The following is a 17,347-nucleotide window of genomic DNA, read 5'->3' as shown; positions in this document are numbered from 1 at the left end:
TTAGGATCTTAAAAAAAAGACCGAGGGAGGGATTTTTTATTGTAGGGCAAAGCATGGATACAATATAAAAATCATAAGCTGCTTTGGCAGGGATCGCGGGCTCTTTCCGGGCTGTTACATGGCGACTCGGGAGTCTGTTTGCACATTCGGAGGGTCACATTGGGTCCTCGATCCATGCGCACAACTTTCCATTGCTGCCAATGGCCAGTTGGGAGCTCAGATCCAGGCCGCGACGTGGCCCCCTTTATATGACTCGGGGTTTAGGAGTTAGGCAGGGGGCGTCTCCCGTCTCCTCTTCATTTTCTCCCCTTCTGCTTCATGTGTACCACAAAGTAGTCGTTGCACGCAATGGTCAGCCCGGCCACTAGCGAGAAGAAGCTCTGGAAGCCGACTCTGCCATCCCGACACTGGTCTAGGTCCTTCATGATTTTATCCACAGCCATGGGGTCTTTCTGGTTCTGGAAAGGGAAGATACAAAAAAGAAAAAGCAGAGGGGGCTCTGAGTTAATGGAGCTGACTAGCTTCTGGCTGAAGCCGCTTTGTAGCAAGAGTGTGGGAGCCTGTCTGTGTGTCTGTCTATGCCAGTGGCTCCGTATATCTTCATCTATCTATTCATCCATCCCTCTGGCCATCCTAGTGGCTTCAATTCGCTTCAGTGTTTCCCATACCTTAGCTCTGTGGGGCTTTCTATAGTGCCCATCATTGTGGCATCTGGGCCTCTCTTTAAAAGATACGCGTTGAGGAAACCTGGGGGGTTGTAAAACCAAGTTTCTGCCAAAACCTCAGCTAAGCAGGAACCGCAGTTTTTAAAAATTCCCCCAAAATGAAACGGTGGCTTAATAATAAAAACAAACCCAAGGGCTGCCCAATCCTTCCACATTCTCTCTGCTCGGACACCCCCAGACATCCCAGCTTCCCTGTGCCTGTCTTTTAGGCTCCAGTCCAAGTGGGCGGAAGGGCCTGCCTTCATGAATCAAATTGGAGGATCGGAGCCCTAAGACTCTGCAAGTTCCTTGGGACCTGGGCAGCCTCCTTACCGGGTCGTTGAACAGCACTCAGCCCCGGTAATAACTAACAAAGCGCTTCTAATTTAGCTTCAAACTCCTTCTCCCCCCGCACCCCCTGCAGCGTTTGTAACTCACACAGGCCCGTGCATAGCCCCGAAGCTGACTAGCCCATTTCCCAGGCAGAACCATGGTGACTAGAAGTAAAATCCGCCCCCCATCACATACAGAGGGCTCAAGAGGTGTGTATGTGGATTTGAGAGGTGCTCACGCCCTGCGCTGGGGTGAGTCTCAACCTTGTGTAGCACTCGTCAGACAAAGCTCCCGTTCTGAGCAAAACACAAACTCGGAGACGTGAATAGAAACTGGTTTTCTAAAAGGCGTCTCCTTTCAACGCCCTGTTGCAATGAAGGATGCCTATGATCCCAGCCCTTTGAGCACTGTGTGCTCTGTGCACAACGTACCGATGAAGCTGTGGTTTCCGTGGGCTTCTTGGAACCCACAGCAGGCTGTTTCCATTAGACACGTAATCAGCAGCAAGAAAGCACCTATTAGATCATCTAGTCCCTTCCACACCCACGGTCAGTCCCTGTGGTACATTTCCTATTGCTTTTCAACGTTCAAAGCCATGTGGCTTTCACTACTTCCCATGGGAACATAAGGATGGTCAGAACAGAACAGGGCCCATCTAGCCTGATATTCTGTCTCCAGCCCAGCACCAGCTGCTTCAGAGAAAGATGCAAGAGAGCCTGAACTGATGGAATAGTCTGCTCCCAGGGAAAATCCCCTCCCAACCCCATCACTTAGAGGTTGGTTCATTTTTAGATGGATCATCTCCTAGGTAGTTCTCACTGCACCAAACTCAGTTGATGTAAATCAGTGTCGCTCTGTTAAAGTCAATGGATCTAGGCAGATTTACACCCACTGAGGATCTGGTTGTGTCTAGAAATTTCTCCCGCCCTTTCACCTACATTTCCTCTTTCTTAATTTCATTTAATTATTCTCAGTTCCGCCACCCTAAATAATCCCCTATCATGCACAGCACAAAGGGGTCCTGGTCCATGACAGATAATTAATAATAGTAGCTTTGCCATGTGCTTTTGCAGGTTCTGATCTCAGCCAAGGACTGCGGCAATGCGCAGCATTTGCGTATTTAAAAATAGCCATGAAAAAAGTTTCCAGGGAAATCAATAACATTATTTTATACTCCTTTAGTAGCCCAGGATCTCAGAGCACATCACATCCCTTGAGCATCTGGGAGGCAAGTGAACTTTGTGAGTGGGAAACCAAATGACAGAGCAGTTAAGTGACTTGGGCAGGGTCATACAGTGAATCAGTGGCAGGACAGGGACTAGAACTGAGGAATCCTGATACCCAAGCCCCCTGCGCTAACCACTATCTACACATTCACTTCCTAGAGAAGGGAAAACAAGCCAGGAGTCTTGAGTCTTAGTCCCCACTCAGCTTTCCAGCTCCTGCATATTTTCCATTCTGATGGGTGGGGAGAGGTGTGGCAAATGCACAGTGGAATTGCTGTAATGTAGTGCAAACGCTGACTGTGCTGTGTGCATGCAGCACTGGCAATGAATGGCAGGGATCCGTTGGACTTTGCAATGTGACAGTCTCCCAGGCAGAGGGAGGAGACATTTAAAGCCGGCACCTGCATTGGAAGGAGTGCATGTCCACAGGGCTGGGAGAAGGGCTTTTCACGCTGGTTTCTAAGGTCTCATCTAATGAGACATTTTGGATGTGATTCTGGAGGACGTTGAACTCTGTGCTATGGCAGTGAAATTCCACCCGTACGGAGGCCCGGGCCCTCTGAGTCCAAGCACCAGGGTTCTGAGGACAGAGGTTGGAAGAACCTTTTGCCCCTTGGCTTGCACACCAGGCAATAAACAAATGACCTCTGTGCATCCGGCCCCTACCCCATCCCCATGCAGTGTATTCCCCAGGCACAGGCTGGGCTGGGGAATCACACAAAGCAATGGCTGGTGAGCTTCGTGCCCGGCCTGCCGTCTGCGAGTGACCACAGCGTTTGCTTTACGGACTGAGGAAACAGAACCCTGAGCTGCGAGCCCGGGATGGGAATGATAAGCGGCAGTGTATGTCTACAAGCTGCTCCAGGGAGTGGCTGTTATCACTCCAGATAAAGACCTCTTAGTTCTTCTCTCCCCTCCTCCTCCCCACACCTGGACTAAGAGGGTGTGACGCGGGCCAGGACTGACGTGCAGCATCCTGAAGCCTAGCACTGAATTAGGTGAGAGGACCGAGGACAGGTTCTGATCTCCCTAATGTCGGTGTCAACTGGGAGCTCAATGCGTCATTCCAGAATTGCACCAGGGTGCCCGCGATCAGAATACATCCCCTACAGCCAGACTCTGCTCCTGGTTACACCGGGGTCAGGTTGAGCAATCCTGATTCAATCCCTGCAGTCACTATGCTGCGGCCACTGGGATCAGAAACTGGCCCCATGGCTCTGACTGCTCTAGTGCTAGTAAAAGCAAGGCCGGAGCTTTTAAGGGAGTTAGGCGCACAGCTCTCATTGAAAGTCCATGGGATTCAGGTGCCTCTGAAAACAGAGCCTAGGTCAGTTACAGGTGATGGGCCAAATCCAGCCTTGGGATTAGCAGGAGCAATTCCACGGCACTGCACCTGCTTACACCCCAGCCGCGCATAGCCAGCTGCAGGGGAGGCCCTGCCACGGAGGTCACTGAATCCCTGGGGCAGGGGGTAATGGGGAGACCAAAAAGCACTGGTTAGTTGCATACAGGCTCGCTGTGCACCCTCGCAGTGGAATGGATGCCCCTGGGGCTGGAGCATGAAATACCTGCCTGTGATTTTATCAACCTGTGCCACCCGTGCCAGCTTGCACAAGAACCTGGCCTCTGGGTGCTGGAAGCACAGGAGAGGCGGGCTGGGTTGACGGTTATCTGTAAGCACATCAGGATGCTTTCCTGCTCCAAAGTGTGAGCGGATCCGGTTCTCATGGAAGCAGCGATCTACCGGCCGTTAGCGGCACCAGGCAGGAACCGTGCGTGCTGTCCCCGGGTGGTTTTATCCAGGCACGGCAAGAGTGGTGTGATGTGCACTCTGCTGCTCCAGGCTTGACCTCTGAGCCCCCGCAGCCCTGCCTCAATCCCAGCCCTGGCCTCCCCCTCCACCCAGCTCTGCGGATCCCACCCCATCGCCCACTGCTATCCTAGCCCTGCGCTGCCCACTCCCAGCTCTGCCAATGCCCCTTCGTCTGACCCCCCCCCCGCTATTCTAGACCTGGGCTCCCTACACAGTGTCCCTTTGTCCTGACCCAGAGCCCCCTGCTGATACACCGCAGTCCTGTCCTGTATCTCACCATGCCTAGCCTAGTTCTTTCTGGCTTGGCTTCCCTTGAGAAAAGACATGCCTGCAGGGGCAGTGATAGCCCTCAGTCCCCTCTTCAACCTGCCAGGAGTTACCCAGAAAGGTGTCTTCATGCCCCCGCAGGCTATGCCCTTTCCATACCCCACTGCTGCCTGGGATCCTCTTTGTGAACACAGTGCTGGCGCTTAACGTATTTGCCGGGCAGCCAGGACTCCTGGGTTCTATGCTTAGCCCTGAGAGGGGGCGTTGCCCAGTGGTTAGAGCAGGGGGCTTGGGTTGTATTCTAATTCTGCCACTAACTGTATAACTCTGGGCAAGTCACTTAACTGCTTCATGTTCTTCATGCTGCATTACACCTCCTGAGAGGCGGCTCCAGTTACCGCTCAGACGGTGCGTCATCCCTCCGTTACGGGATCACAGCTGGGTGCTCGTGAGGTCTGGCTGATGGAGATTTATCAGAGGGCAGACGGGGGGAGCTGCACCTATCTGTCATTCTCAGGCGTCTGCCTGGCCGCCTTGTTCTCACTTTGCACCAAACCAAAGCAGCCAAGGAGCAGGGAGAACGCAGTGCACCAGGCAGCTGGGTTATTAATAGAGGAGCAGGCTGTTGCCAAAATGCTGTCTATTGTCTGTAACGATGCATCATTTATCAGGGAACACACTGCCCAGAGCCTTTCCCCATTGTCCCTGTCAGCTGGGTGCTGATAAGTGGCAGGGGCTTAAGTGCAGCAGCGCCCCCGCCCAACCTCCTCTGCCAGTGGCAGTTGTGGTTCCTGGCTTCTGCTGTGTTCGGTGCACAAATGCCAGGGGCTGGGAGGGGGCGAAGGGGCCGTCTGCCTCTGTGCCTCCGGTGGGAGTTTTTAAACACAAGGCCAGGCCCAATCCAAAGCCATGGGAGCCTGGCCTCTGGCTTCAACAGGAGGTGGATCAGGTCTTTTTGAGAGACAATACTGCGGGCATCTTGGGCTAGAAGCCAGAGGGGTGGCATTGCCCTGGGGTAACAGAGAAGATCTCAGCCCAGAGACAGCTCCTCCTCATTCACCCTGGCCCATCCCTTCCCCTAACCCCAAGGATCTTGCTCCAAAGGCAGCAGGAAGGAGAATGGCCTGGTAGCCCCACAGCACCTCCCACCATAAAGCCTTTTACACACAGTCTATACCTCCTGCGGAAATGCAGCCACCTCTGGGGAGAAGCACTGCAGTCAGTTTACACCAACAGCCATGCACCTGGTCTGAGGTTTTCAAAGTCAAATCAGCTGACTTTGTCACATGGCTTCTTTTGACATGAACTAATGGCAAGTTGAGTGGCTAAATCCCATAGCTGGCTTTGATTGGGAGATTCAAAGAATTTTGAGGAGGGGAAATCATGGGTATTATTTTACACTGATATTGCGGTAGCCCTGAGAATCCAGCCGGGTTGGGCCCTCATTTTGAGTGCAGAATAATGTCTTCATTTGAAGTTAGAGGAGTTTAGCTGGAAAAACAATCATCACCCAACCTGGAATTTGACTGGGACTCTGTCTGTAAATCCTAGGCTTTCTGTTTGTCCCATCTAATCCATTTGTCCTGTCCTCCCTGCTCTATCTGACAGCTCTACTATGGTACCTGAGCATCTGACCCTGACTTGTAAAAACTGTCATGCTAAAGTATAAAATGGTTGGGACCTTCATCTTGCATCTCATCCCACCCTAACAGCATCCACTAGCACCACACTGGAGCATCACTGCTCAGAGGGAAAAGCGCCCCCCAACCCTGAATCACCAGCCCCTAGGACTAGCCAAGTCCCTCAGTGGGCAATGACAAAAGGGATTAATCAGCAAGTGGGCCCATCAGCATTTCTCACTCACATCCAAAAACCCAGGGAACTCCTTGTCCATCAGCACCCGAAGATCTTCTTTTGTTAGGAAGTTCTTGTCGCCAGCGTATTTGTGGAAGGTGAACATCAGCGTCTCCATGGCGTGTTCCATTTGAGACGGCATTTTTGCACTGGTTTCTCAAGCCTGCCCAAGTGGGGAGAAATAACACAGACAGCTGTTAGCTTTGTTTGTCAGTTTTATCCCCAGCAGCAAGACCACCCATGCTAATTATTGTGAGAGACTTCAGCCGTTCCATTCGGATTCATAAATGTCAAAGCCAGAAGGGCCCATTAGATCATCTATTATCACTTCCTGTGTATTGCAGGCCACAGAACTTTACCCTGTTACCCCTGTATTGAGCCCAATAAAGTGTTTGACGAATGTGTCTTCCAGAAAGGCCTCCAGGCTGGATCTGAAGACGTCAAGACATGGAGAATCCACTGCTCCCCTTGGTAGCTTTTGCCAATGGTTAATCATCCCTAGGGTTAAAAAAAATCTATGCCTCATTTCTAACTTGAATTCTAATACATCTGCCAAACCTGCTAGCTATTACGTTCTTACCCCAGCAGCCACCACTGTGGGATCTGAGCTCTCAGATCCAGATGGAAACTTTCCACGGGTTTAAAAACTTGTTTCCAATGTTTTTGTATTTCTATATCTGCCTAGTTTTTAGAGAGGGTGGAGACCTGCTGGGATGCAGCCAGGCAGATGCTGGAGAGGCTGGGAGAGTTGGGATAAAGGTCGGATCAGCATCCACACCTCTTGGCACCTTTTCCCAGTGGAACCCATTTTAGCGCTGCACGGCCCAATAATTATAATCGCTGACTTGTGCCACTACAGCTAAGGATTTTATTGCATAATAAAATTGATCCTGCCTCAGCAGTTAAACCCGGATCAAACTGATCCAATACACAAAGCCAGGACATTCCTGAACATCAAAAGGAGAATACGCTGTACCAGGGTATCTGTACTCTCCTAACTTACAATAAAGTTTATGGGACATAAATGTGCTTTGGGTGGGGGAAGCTGTAATAAACGTGGATGAGTAAGAGAGTTTGGTTTAAATTAGAAAAAGAGGGAGTGACTGGAGAATCTCTGAGTTTTTTATTTCAAGTTCCAGCACTAGGGGAAATAATGTGTCTCTCGGTTATTTCTGTCCAAGTTGCCTGATGCACTGACATTTTAGAAGTGGTTTAGGTATTTTCAAGGGAAAAACCTCGATTAAACCACAGGTGAAAAATTGATTAGAAAGCGACTTGTAATGTACTGCAGAGAGATTGGTAAATTTCAGAGCCAGAAGGGAGCATTGTGGCCATCTAATCTGACCTAGCACAGGACGTTTACCCCCTTATTCCTGCGTCGAGCTCAATAACTTGTGCTTTGAGCCACAGTTAGTTGTTCAAAATATAAATCCTTATGAAACCCACCTGAGGCAATCTTAATATAAAGCAGGACACGGCTAACCGCTGATTTTCTTATCTTATACCTTTCATAGCAAGATCCCTAGGAACTCAACTACCTCTGAAAACTACTTAAATTATGAGCCAAAAGCTGCCCATTGCGTGTATCCTAGGGCAGAATTCCAGCCTGTATATTCAGAGAATACTTCTCCCACCACTACAATGCAATCACCTCTGGGGTGGAACGTGGCAGCTATTTATCAACTCACAGCAATCCTGTGCAGCAAGACATTAGAGAAAGTCCCATCAGTGATCAATCCTGCTCTGAGAGGTACTATAAGAGGGTTTCCCCTCCCCCATCTCTAGCATCTTTGATTCTGTAATTCACAGCAGTTTGGGACAGGAAGTGAAGACGGTTCCTATCACCTGGGGGTAATTTGGGGTGAGCAGGATGCAATTAGCTGAGTGTGCATAGCCAAGATGCATGTCCAGGCTAAGAGGAAACCTGACAGCTCTTAAAATACCTACGAGTCATGCCTAGCTGCATCTGTGTTCTGTGACCGCTCAGCCCAGCCAAGCGATTGCCCTGCTGTGTCCCCAACTCAGTTGCCCTGTGCGCTGCACAGCCACATGGAGTAGCAGATGACTGGAGAGAGAATACAGCCTTCAGGGACGAACTCAACAGAAAGACTCGACCAGAGTCTGTAGGAAAAGCAAGGCTGGTTGTTAAATGCTGTGGCTTTTTTTTTAAAATAAATTGTCAAAGCAAACTCTTTCAAGGGAAGATTCCTTTCTCTGCTTCTGCCCCTGAGAATGGGAGACTTTGATCCGCTGCCAAATCCAGCAGCCTCATATACTGCTGTGCAGTGAAGAGAAGCGTGATCAGGGGCATGTAGCAAATGCTGCAATCCCATGAGTGAGGCCTCCAGGGGGGAAAAGAGTAATCCCTCGCAAAACGCTTCAGAAATTTCATCCTCAAGCCATCTTTGCTTTGGGTGAAAGCAGCTTTTCCTGCAGTGATCCCTGTTGTGCCCGAACGTGCTTGAGGTGTTTTACAAGGATATAGCCCCGTTGGAATGATTATCTTGATGGTATATGTAGTAACATGCCTTGGGGTGCTCTTTCCTTAAAAGGCTATAGATAGATGAAAGACAGACAGACAGACAGAGGGAACCAGCCGGCTTGAGGAACTATGAATGGGACATGAAGCTTCTCTTTCCCTGGTCATCTGGTTCAAATAGATCAGGAATAACATCTCGCTGCTAATAGGCGTGTCTCATGTGCAACGTGTTTGCTGGGTCTCCATCCCTTTCTTCGCAGCCAAACATTCTTGGCGCAGAGTGCATCCTTCTAATTTGTCCTTCCATCCCAGCAGAGAAGCCATGGACTGAATTCCCCCTGACTTCCAGAGACGATCCTCTGAGCGTGTGGGCGAGACATACCGGGGGGACAGCGATGGGGACACGCTTGAAGTGCTGGGCCAAAGGATGAGCCAACTCTGAATGCCTCGGGATGGACAGCGGCAGGGAGAACACGCGCGCGCACAAAGGTGCCTCCGGCAATATAAGGGTTAAAAAGTTTGCGCAAGGGAATCTGTTCCAGAGCAGATTGCTGCAAGCTGAGTGGCAGCTTCCTGCTCCGGGAAGGCCTCCTCCCATAGAGCAAAATCATTGCTCCATGTCAACCAGATGAGCTGCCCTGTCCCCAGATGTTCCGCAGGCCACAGCCCTCAGCCTCAAGTGCTGATCAAAGGACGTGTGTGTTCCCCACCCCGGCCCGGAGTACGGGAGGAGAATGCAGCAGGAATGCGAAGGGAGGGGACAGACTCTGCACTCTGGGCTACATACACCAGGGGTGTTAACGCCTGCTGCCCTCCATCAGGGAGGGACCCTGGGGAAAGGACGGAGCCCTGCAGATACTCAGCGTGCCAGAGAACACGAGGTAGGAGCGATTCCACTAGTGCACCGTCACTCCTCCTCGTGCACATCCCCTCCCTGGGCCGTGCACGGATCAGGGCCCCTGAGATCCTTGGGAGGGATAATGAATTAACTACAGTCATCCGTGAGCATTGAGACGTGCAAAGGGGTCTCTGCGGGGCTGCTGAGCTGGTAACCAGCCTGCTCCCGTCCGGAGATTAGCTAGGTCCAGCCACAGTGCCTCGATTGGTGTTTTCTTTGGAAGACTCTAAGTACGAGGGATCTTGGTTCCAAATGAGGCCCAAATGCTCAGTGTTGGGGGATGCATTCCTGGCCCCCCCAAGCTTACAGCAGGATAAACGCCCAAGGAGGGAGCCAGCAGCCAGCGCGCCGAGCATGCCGTCTGCTTCGCCCGTGTCTCCTTCCTTTGCCAGCCAACGATCTGCACACCTGGGCGTTTGCGATGGCTTGGGATCTGCACCCAACGCTGTTCCTGGCTCTTTTTTTTAGGACTGCTGCAAAATCTCCCCACGCTCACAGCTGCCGTTTTGCATCCTATTCAGGGACCGCCCTTCTGCACCCCTTCAGAAGACAAAGTCCCCATGATCCCGGTCCTTTGCCATTCCGTTGTGAAGGCGGATGCTCCTTGCCGGGGGTAACTCCTCCACTGCGCCCACCTGTTAGTCCAACTCATGCCATGCCATTGCCCCCAGCATCCAGCAGTTCTCCCCTGGGTCTCCTCCCCCATTGGTGCGAATTAGCAGGGCCCTGCTGTAACGCAAAGCTCAGGGCCCAAAACCTGAGTGACAGGCAGGGCCTAAAATCTCAACATCCTCTTTTGGTTGCTGCAGTTTCAGCCCCTCCAGGGCCACTTCGCCCCACGCAGCTCCCTGGGGCTGCACCCTGCGGAGGAGCCTCGGGGAGGAGATGGGAGTGAGCACTGGCTGCCTCTCCTCCGTCTCCACCATGCTTAGCTACTGCAGCCTTTCTCTGAAGCCGGCTGGCCATTCAGCCTTCCACTGGGGTAGGAGAAAGAGTCAAATCCTGGGGTGCGGGGAGAGAGCATTGTGCAGGCTTCTTGCGCCTCCCTGAAATCAGAGCGATCGGGGTCCGGGCCCCCCTTCCGAAGTGAACTGAAGCATCGGGCCCCGAAATGGGCTGAGGAGGTCGGGGTTAGTTCAGGCTGGGTTTTACGCAGGATTCAAGCTGCAGAATCCCACCGGCCGTTCTGACACGATCCCAGCCGCTGGGCTCAGCTAATCTTCCCAGGTTTCCACCGTCGGGCATGGTGAAAAAAACCTGCCGTTCTTCGCTGTTCCCATGTTATCCCGACCATCTCGACGTGACCCACAGCGCAACGGGTGCTAGAGGGGCCCCTCTCTGCCTGGTCTGGGGAAGGTGTGAGGGTGTTACGTGCCCAGCTAGAGAGCTTTAGGGCAGACTCCAGCACCTCACGCTTCTAGCTGTGGAGATGCTGGCCAAGGCTCACTCAAACAGGGTGCTGGGTGCTGATCTGACTCTGAAATGGTGAGAGAAGCATGGATTGAGGGCCTGGTGCAGACCCATCTCTCAACTCATCTATTGCCTCAGGCCATATTGTTCTCTCTGGTCCATTTCCCTTCCCTCATGGATGTGGTGCCTAAACCGGCCTTCGGAATAGAGGCTGGGGTGGGAAGTGAAGAGCCGGTAGCAAGGGGAAAAGCTCCCCAACTCCAGCAATGCAACAGGTAGGCAACAAACAGCGAGACTGGAGGAAAGCAGCCAAGCCAGTATCCCTGGGGAGCTGTGGGACGTAGGCCCCCTGCTTGTCCAACCCAGGGCAGGGGAGACTCTTTTAGGAGGGCGTCTGGGCAAATACAATCAAATGCTGCGACCCGGAGGCAGTGTCTAAAACCTCGGCCACGGCTGGGTGCTGGTCAGGAGGTGCTGCTCCAGAGTTCACGGGGTGCCACGCAGACAGGGTTTGTTTGCTGATGGCGCTGGGACTCCAAGCAGGGTGGAAAAATAAACCGCCCTCCTGATTAGTGTGATGAATAAACGGGACGCAGTTGTTTCTGGCTGGATTCTCCTCCCTCCTGCAGCCACTGGAGCAGTACAGGTCACCATGCCCCATCCCCCTATCCCAGGATGTTCCCCCAGCCTCTGCCTGGCCTGAGCTCGTATTTTCCAGCCCTGCTGGAAAGCGGTCAGCGATGCCTCTGAGGAAATGACTCGGATTGTTCCATCTCCATCCAGGAACAGCATCAACGTGTCCTGGGCTTGTGGATTTTCTGCGGCTGCCCTCATCGCAGCCCCCAAGCCATGCGGCCTCGGGACATGGTGGGGATAGATAGCAGAGGAACGGCGCCGGGTGACACCGGACCAGCCTGGCGAGGGGAACGCAATGGACATGGCCAGTACAAAACCCTTCATGGAGACCCCTTCCCACCCAGGCTCGCTCAGACGCTAGCCTCGCACTTGAAAGACCTGGGTTCAAGTCCCTGCCTCACCCCAGGCATCCTGCATGGGTCACTTAGCCAATCTGTGCCTCAGTTTCCCATCTGTAAAATGGGTGCCATGAGGATAAATACCTCAAAGATTGGGAGATGCTTAGAAATGTCAGTAATAGGGGCCAGGTAAGAACTACAGCAAAATGTCCCAGTCTGGTGAGTTGCACTGAGATGATGCGTTTGTATTGTAGGAGCCCAGTCATGGCTGCTGTACAACCACAGAACAAAGAGACTATCCCTAGATAGCCTGTTGCAAATCACTGGAATCTTCCACCCCCACCATCTTGGTGGAATAACTTTTGGGAAGCCCTGATGAGAACAACACTGAGCTCCTTTGTGGGGCTTGCACCTGCCACTCTTACAGCGCTGTGCAGAGGAGGGCTAGTGTCGTTAGCCCACTAACCTCGGCCTAGAGGTCTTCCATTTTCCAGAGCAGCCTCTAACTCGGCGTCCCTTTACTTGGTGGGCACTTGGCTTTAGCCCCTAAGGCCTCGGTTGTGGAGATGCTGAGCACCCCCAACAGCCTCCGGCTCAAGGGATGCTGCCTGCTCCGAGCCTTCCTGGAAACTAGGTCCCTGCCAGCGTCTAGCATTGGGAACCCCACAAATGAGGCATCCTGACGTGTTTGAAAATGTCGGTCCTCACGACTTGCCCACACATGGGGAGTGGATCGCAGAGCTGGGACAAGAACCCGGGAATGCTGACTCCCAGTCCTTCTCCTGCTGCTATCACTGGACTCCACTGCCCTCCCAGAGCTGAGAACAGAACCCAGGAGTCCTGACTCCCAAGCTGATGATGGAAAACCTCACCTATAATTTTTTTTTTTTTTCAAAAGCCAAACAAATGCTGCAGCCCCCTCCTAGGAATGTATTGTGAAATGTGGTTCCCTTCGTATGGATTTTGCTGGGAAAATCTCTCTCTGGCTCCAAGATGCTAACATTTCACGTACTTTGTCTTTACTAATCAGTGACGGGGCTGGGACCAAAGGAGAGATTTCCTTCTACGTGCACTGATGTTTTCAGTGCAGAGAGGTGAGAGCACAAGGACTATGTGCCATTTAAATGCTGCCGCTGCCCCATGGCACGCTGCTCGTGTGCTGCCCCTCTGCACAAAGGTAGCTTTCACTTTCTGCTACCTTGTGAAGGAGTGTGTGTTTTGTGGGCAGGCGGGGGCAGCTCAGGGGCTCCCGTCACCAACCATCAGTGGTGTACTGTATTGTTTGTTAGCCGTGTCACTCCGGATTCACCCTCGTGTTTATCAGATGCGCGGCAGGCAGATTTGGGGATTCTGTGGCTAACCATGAATCCTTTCAAGACCATGTGGCTATTTAACCAGCAGGCAGACAAACACACTGTGCTGAAAATGAACCACAAAGCAGGTCGTCCACCCCAGCCAGCGAAAGGTCATGAATCGGGCCTCCAAAAGACCACGAGATTGGCTTCCCAATCATGGGATTTTTTAAAAATATAATAAATATGGGGCCATTTTTCTTTGCCTCCTGGTTTCTGAGCATCCAATGGTCGAATCTGCAAGCTTTTCTCCACACCCACAAAGACCAGAAACTATCTTTAAAAAGAAAAGGAAAGCTCAGCATGCAATCACAGGGGTCCAGATCCTGAAATCAACCAGTTAATGGGAGTTAGGTGCCTAAATACCTTTGAGGATCTGGGCCATGCCTCCAGAAACTGGGGCTTTGAGTAAAAAACCAGCTATTGTGAGGCTTGCAATAAAATGTCAAGAGTTGGCACAAGGATTCCTAAGAAGAGCTGTGTGGCCCAGTGATTAGAGCAATGGACCGAGAGCCAGAACTCCTGGTTCGGTTCCACGCGGGCGTGGTTAGAGAAGTCGAGTGACAGAGACAGGGCTTCCAGGTTCTGTTCCTGGCTGTGGGATGGGAGGTAGCGGTTATAGCACAGGGCCAGGCGGCAGGACTCTGGGTTCTATTTCAGACTCCGCCTATGGGACCATAGAGTAATGCTCCATGCCTCAGTTTCCCCATCTGTGAAACACTGCCTCTCCTGGGAAATCTTTCGATGCAACAGGATGAAGACGGACACAGCATTCGGATTGAATTATCCAAATGCAGCAGGGCCTCCGTAGCGTGGGGTCCTTTTTTTGTTCACTCCCAGAGCAGCGTCTGTCTCAGCAGAATTGCTGCCTGCTCCGTGCCAGGCCTGGGAGCTGTCTGGGGCTTTCGCTGCGCTGCATGAAAGACCCGCGGTGTAAATCGGTGCAGCGCCATTGAAGCCAGTGGGCCAGATCCTCAGCTGGTGTAAATCGGTGTCGTTCCACTGAAGTCAAGGCAGCGATGCCAATTGGCACCAGCTAAGGATCGGGCCCCGGCCCCTCCCAAACTCTTTGTTCGCTTCAGGCTGCTTTCCCTGCCCCGAGATCTGCATCTGGGGTCTGAAAAGCTCTCTGGAAAAAAACAGGAAGCCCAGCCAGGCTTGGCTGTTATGCCAGTTGCACTCGGGGCTGCTTGCTTGGAAAACTGGCCAAAGCCAAGACGCGCTTCCCCACGGCAGCTCCATGTCCAACCTTTCAGCTGGAAAACCCAGAGTGGCAGGCCCATCCCCCCTCCCCCCAGATCAGGAAAAAAGGGGAACTGGAATGCAAGTCTCCTCAAAGGACCTCTGTTCTTGGATTGTTAACTGGAGCTTGTGCCAGCTCCGCCGCATTGTTCTGTCTGCTGGAGTATCCCCAGGAGCCTGGCAGGGCGTGTACCATTCTCAGTCTGAGCACAGGGCTTCTAAGATCCTACCCTTGTTGCAGCCTCCCGCCCCAGGCCCGGATCAGAGAGATGAGGTTGAAAGGAGCTTTACTGAAGCGGGCACCGGACTGGAATCCAGACCGCAAGAGTAGGTGGAGGGAGCCTTCTTCCCAAGGAGGTATTCAGCCAAGTCAGGGACCCGGCTTTCAGTCCGTCCCGTCTCATTCCTCTTGCCCGCTCTGCCAGGACATGCCCAGTGACACAGGCTGGGTTCTTAGAGATAGGAGCCTGCCCCTGTCCTGTGTCACATACCCTGGTACAAAATGGGTGTGATTTGAATCACTCCCACTGGGGTGAGTCGGGAGAATCTGGAGCATTTGGGTGTAAACGGCATCTCACGGTGCCGGGCAGAGGGGCAGCGGAGCCTGGGGTTTGCTCCATCACTCACAATTTTTATCTCAAGTTCAGATTTTTTTCCCCCTTTTTTTAAAGGATCTGCTCTAGTTCAAAAGGAATTCTTTTGGAGAAGTTTTCTGGCCCATGGTATAAACGAGGTCAGATGAGATGATCACAGTAGTCCCATCTGGCCTTGGTCTCTATGAATCAAACCATTCTCCCAGCAAGAAAAGCAGCTGTCCAGGGGGAAGCCTGGAGCATCTGATTGTCAGCAGTGCAACGGAGCTTGGAAAAGAACAGCACATACTCAAAACCTGCCCAGTGTGGTATAAGCTGGCCGGCTTTCAAAGCTGCAATTACAGATCCCTGCACGTAACCACCACGCTCTCTCCTCCATCTATCTGTCTTTCTCTCTCTCTCTCTCTATTGGATCTGTATGATCGATAGCAAGTATCGCATCTGTGTTTTCGCCATAGCACTGATCTGTGTCTCATGCGCCTCTCCCTAGCACCTTGGCTCCACAGCAGACACTGAAAGCATTTCAGCCCTTGGCATCCCCTTGTAAAGCTCAAAAAGGGTGTGGCCCGTCACCTCGCTTACTCAGCTGCCCAGAGTGTTGCAGGGACCACACCCAATCTGCTTCCTACAGATCAGATCCTGGGATGCAAGCGCCAGTTCTGCTATGGACATGGCAGCTCTGCAAAGCCTGCGGGTCTCTGAGCTCACGATGCCCTTGCTCAGACGGGTGGCTGACGTGAATGGGACTGTGTCTGCCAGTAGCTGTTCAGTGTCTACACTCACCCCCCCCCCGGGGCCCCATTCACCCTTGGGGGTCGCTCCCCCCAGCGCAGCATGGGTCTCCCTGGCATGCAGTTGGCCCCAAGCCAACCACTAGCAAAGGGGGCGCAGTCAGGGTGCTAGAAAGAGCAGAGCAAACTTGGCACTTTGCCAGTCGTTAAACACAGCCGAGACCTCGGCGGGGAGAAGAGGGGGCTGGACAGACCTTACCCCAGGCAGAGGGGCGTGTAACAAACAGCCCAGCTCGGCTCTTTGGCACAAAGACGCAGCCCCAACGGACACAAGGTTTTGGGGTGGTTTTTTTTTTTAATTTTAAAATCAAACCCCTCCGAGCCCCCCGAAGAAAGCTGGGGTCTGGCAGCAGCCCCCCGAATCCCACTTCCCAAGCAGATGTGGCTCCGTCCCCAGGCCACATTCACAAGGGTGGGGGGTGGGGGGCCCTTTTTCTGCTGCGGGGAAAGGTCCACGATGCCCCCACGAGCCACTTGCGCCGAGTGGCACCAGCAGATGTAGTAACTGGCCCGTCCCCAATAACCCCTGCCCCCAGGACAGACAGACAGACGGACGGACAGACCCTCCCTCTCCCACTAGCGGCACTGGCACTGCCCTCCCTGCCCCAGGCTGCTGCTCTGCAGGGGTGTGGTGCGCTCGGCTCCGGCTCCGGGACAGCAGCTGGACCAGGGCTCTGGGTGTGACCACGGCCTGGTGCCGCTTCCACGGGGACCCCCACCCAGCGGGGCTGGATTGGGGGGCTGGGATCTCTAACCCGCCCCGGGGTGGTGGGGGGGGGGGCAGCAGGGCTGGGGTGACCCCCCCATCCCCAGGGGCGGCAGGGCTGGGGTCCCCTTTCCTAACCCCATCCGCAGCCTCCCCCCATTCCCGGGGTACCCCAGCGCCCCCAGTCCAGCTGCAGCGCCGGGGAGCAAGAAGGCAGCTCGGAGCCCCCCACCCGGGGGGGGGAGGGGTGTATCTGCAGGGGGGGGGCAAAGCCCCCCCCCGGGACCAGTGCGCTGCGGGAGGGGCCGGGGCAGCCGGACTCACCTCGGCGGGGAGCGCGGGAGCGAAGCACCGTGCGGGGAGCGAGGCTCGGCGAGTGTGGGTGGGAGCGGGACGGGAACCGCCGGCCCTAGACTAAAGCGGGGGGGGGGGGGCAGGTCCGGGAGGGGGCGGGCGGAAACCTGAGTCCGGCCCGGGCTGAGTCACACGCGGCTCCCTGCAGCCCCGAGCCCGGCTCGCGGGTGCCCCCTGCCTTTGGCACCGCGCACGCTGGGCGAGGAGCCGCTGACAGGGGCCCGGCTTTTCCAGCTGGCCTCGCCCACCTGGTCTGTCTGTCTGCCTCTGTCTGGCCTTCCAGCCATCCCCACCGGCCCCGTCTAGCGAGCCAGCCCCATGCCCGCCTTCTCTGGCCTTAATCTCGGTCCC

At 53.7% G+C, this 17,347-nt stretch overlaps 1 protein-coding gene across 1 annotated transcript; it reads right to left on the bottom strand.

Annotated features, from left to right (window-relative positions):
- S100A10 (S100 calcium binding protein A10) lies at nt 1-17,081 on the bottom strand. The gene is made up of 3 exons (XM_067569615.1): nt 16,967-17,081; nt 6,208-6,360; nt 1-458 (listed from the first exon to the last, which is right to left on the bottom strand). Exons 2-3 carry the CDS (start codon nt 6,337-6,339, stop codon nt 297-299), a joined length of 294 nt encoding a protein of 97 aa, XP_067425716.1. The 5' UTR covers nt 6,340-6,360; nt 16,967-17,081; the 3' UTR covers nt 1-296.
- Nucleotides 17,082-17,347: the final 266 nt, after the last annotated feature.

This window comes from Emydura macquarii, unplaced genomic scaffold (assembly GCF_026122565.2).
Source record: "Emydura macquarii macquarii isolate MOO-44397 ecotype Brisbane River unplaced genomic scaffold, CSIRO-AGI_Emac_v2 contig_2924, whole genome shotgun sequence".
NCBI lineage: Eukaryota > Metazoa > Chordata > Testudines > Chelidae > Emydura > Emydura macquarii.
The sequence above is the reverse complement of the archived record's forward strand: the minus strand, read 5'-3'. Positions and strand labels throughout refer to the sequence as shown.

Excerpts from the sequence above, each read along its gene's own strand:
- S100A10 (XM_067569615.1), bottom strand. The coding sequence starts at position 6,339 with ATGCCGTCTCAAATGGAACACGCCATGGAGACGCTGATGTTCACCTTC. Across the intron at positions 459-6,207 it reads AGTTCCCTGGGTTTTTGGAT|AACCAGAAAGACCCCATGGC; the intron begins GTGAGTGAGAAA and ends TTCCCTTTCCAG.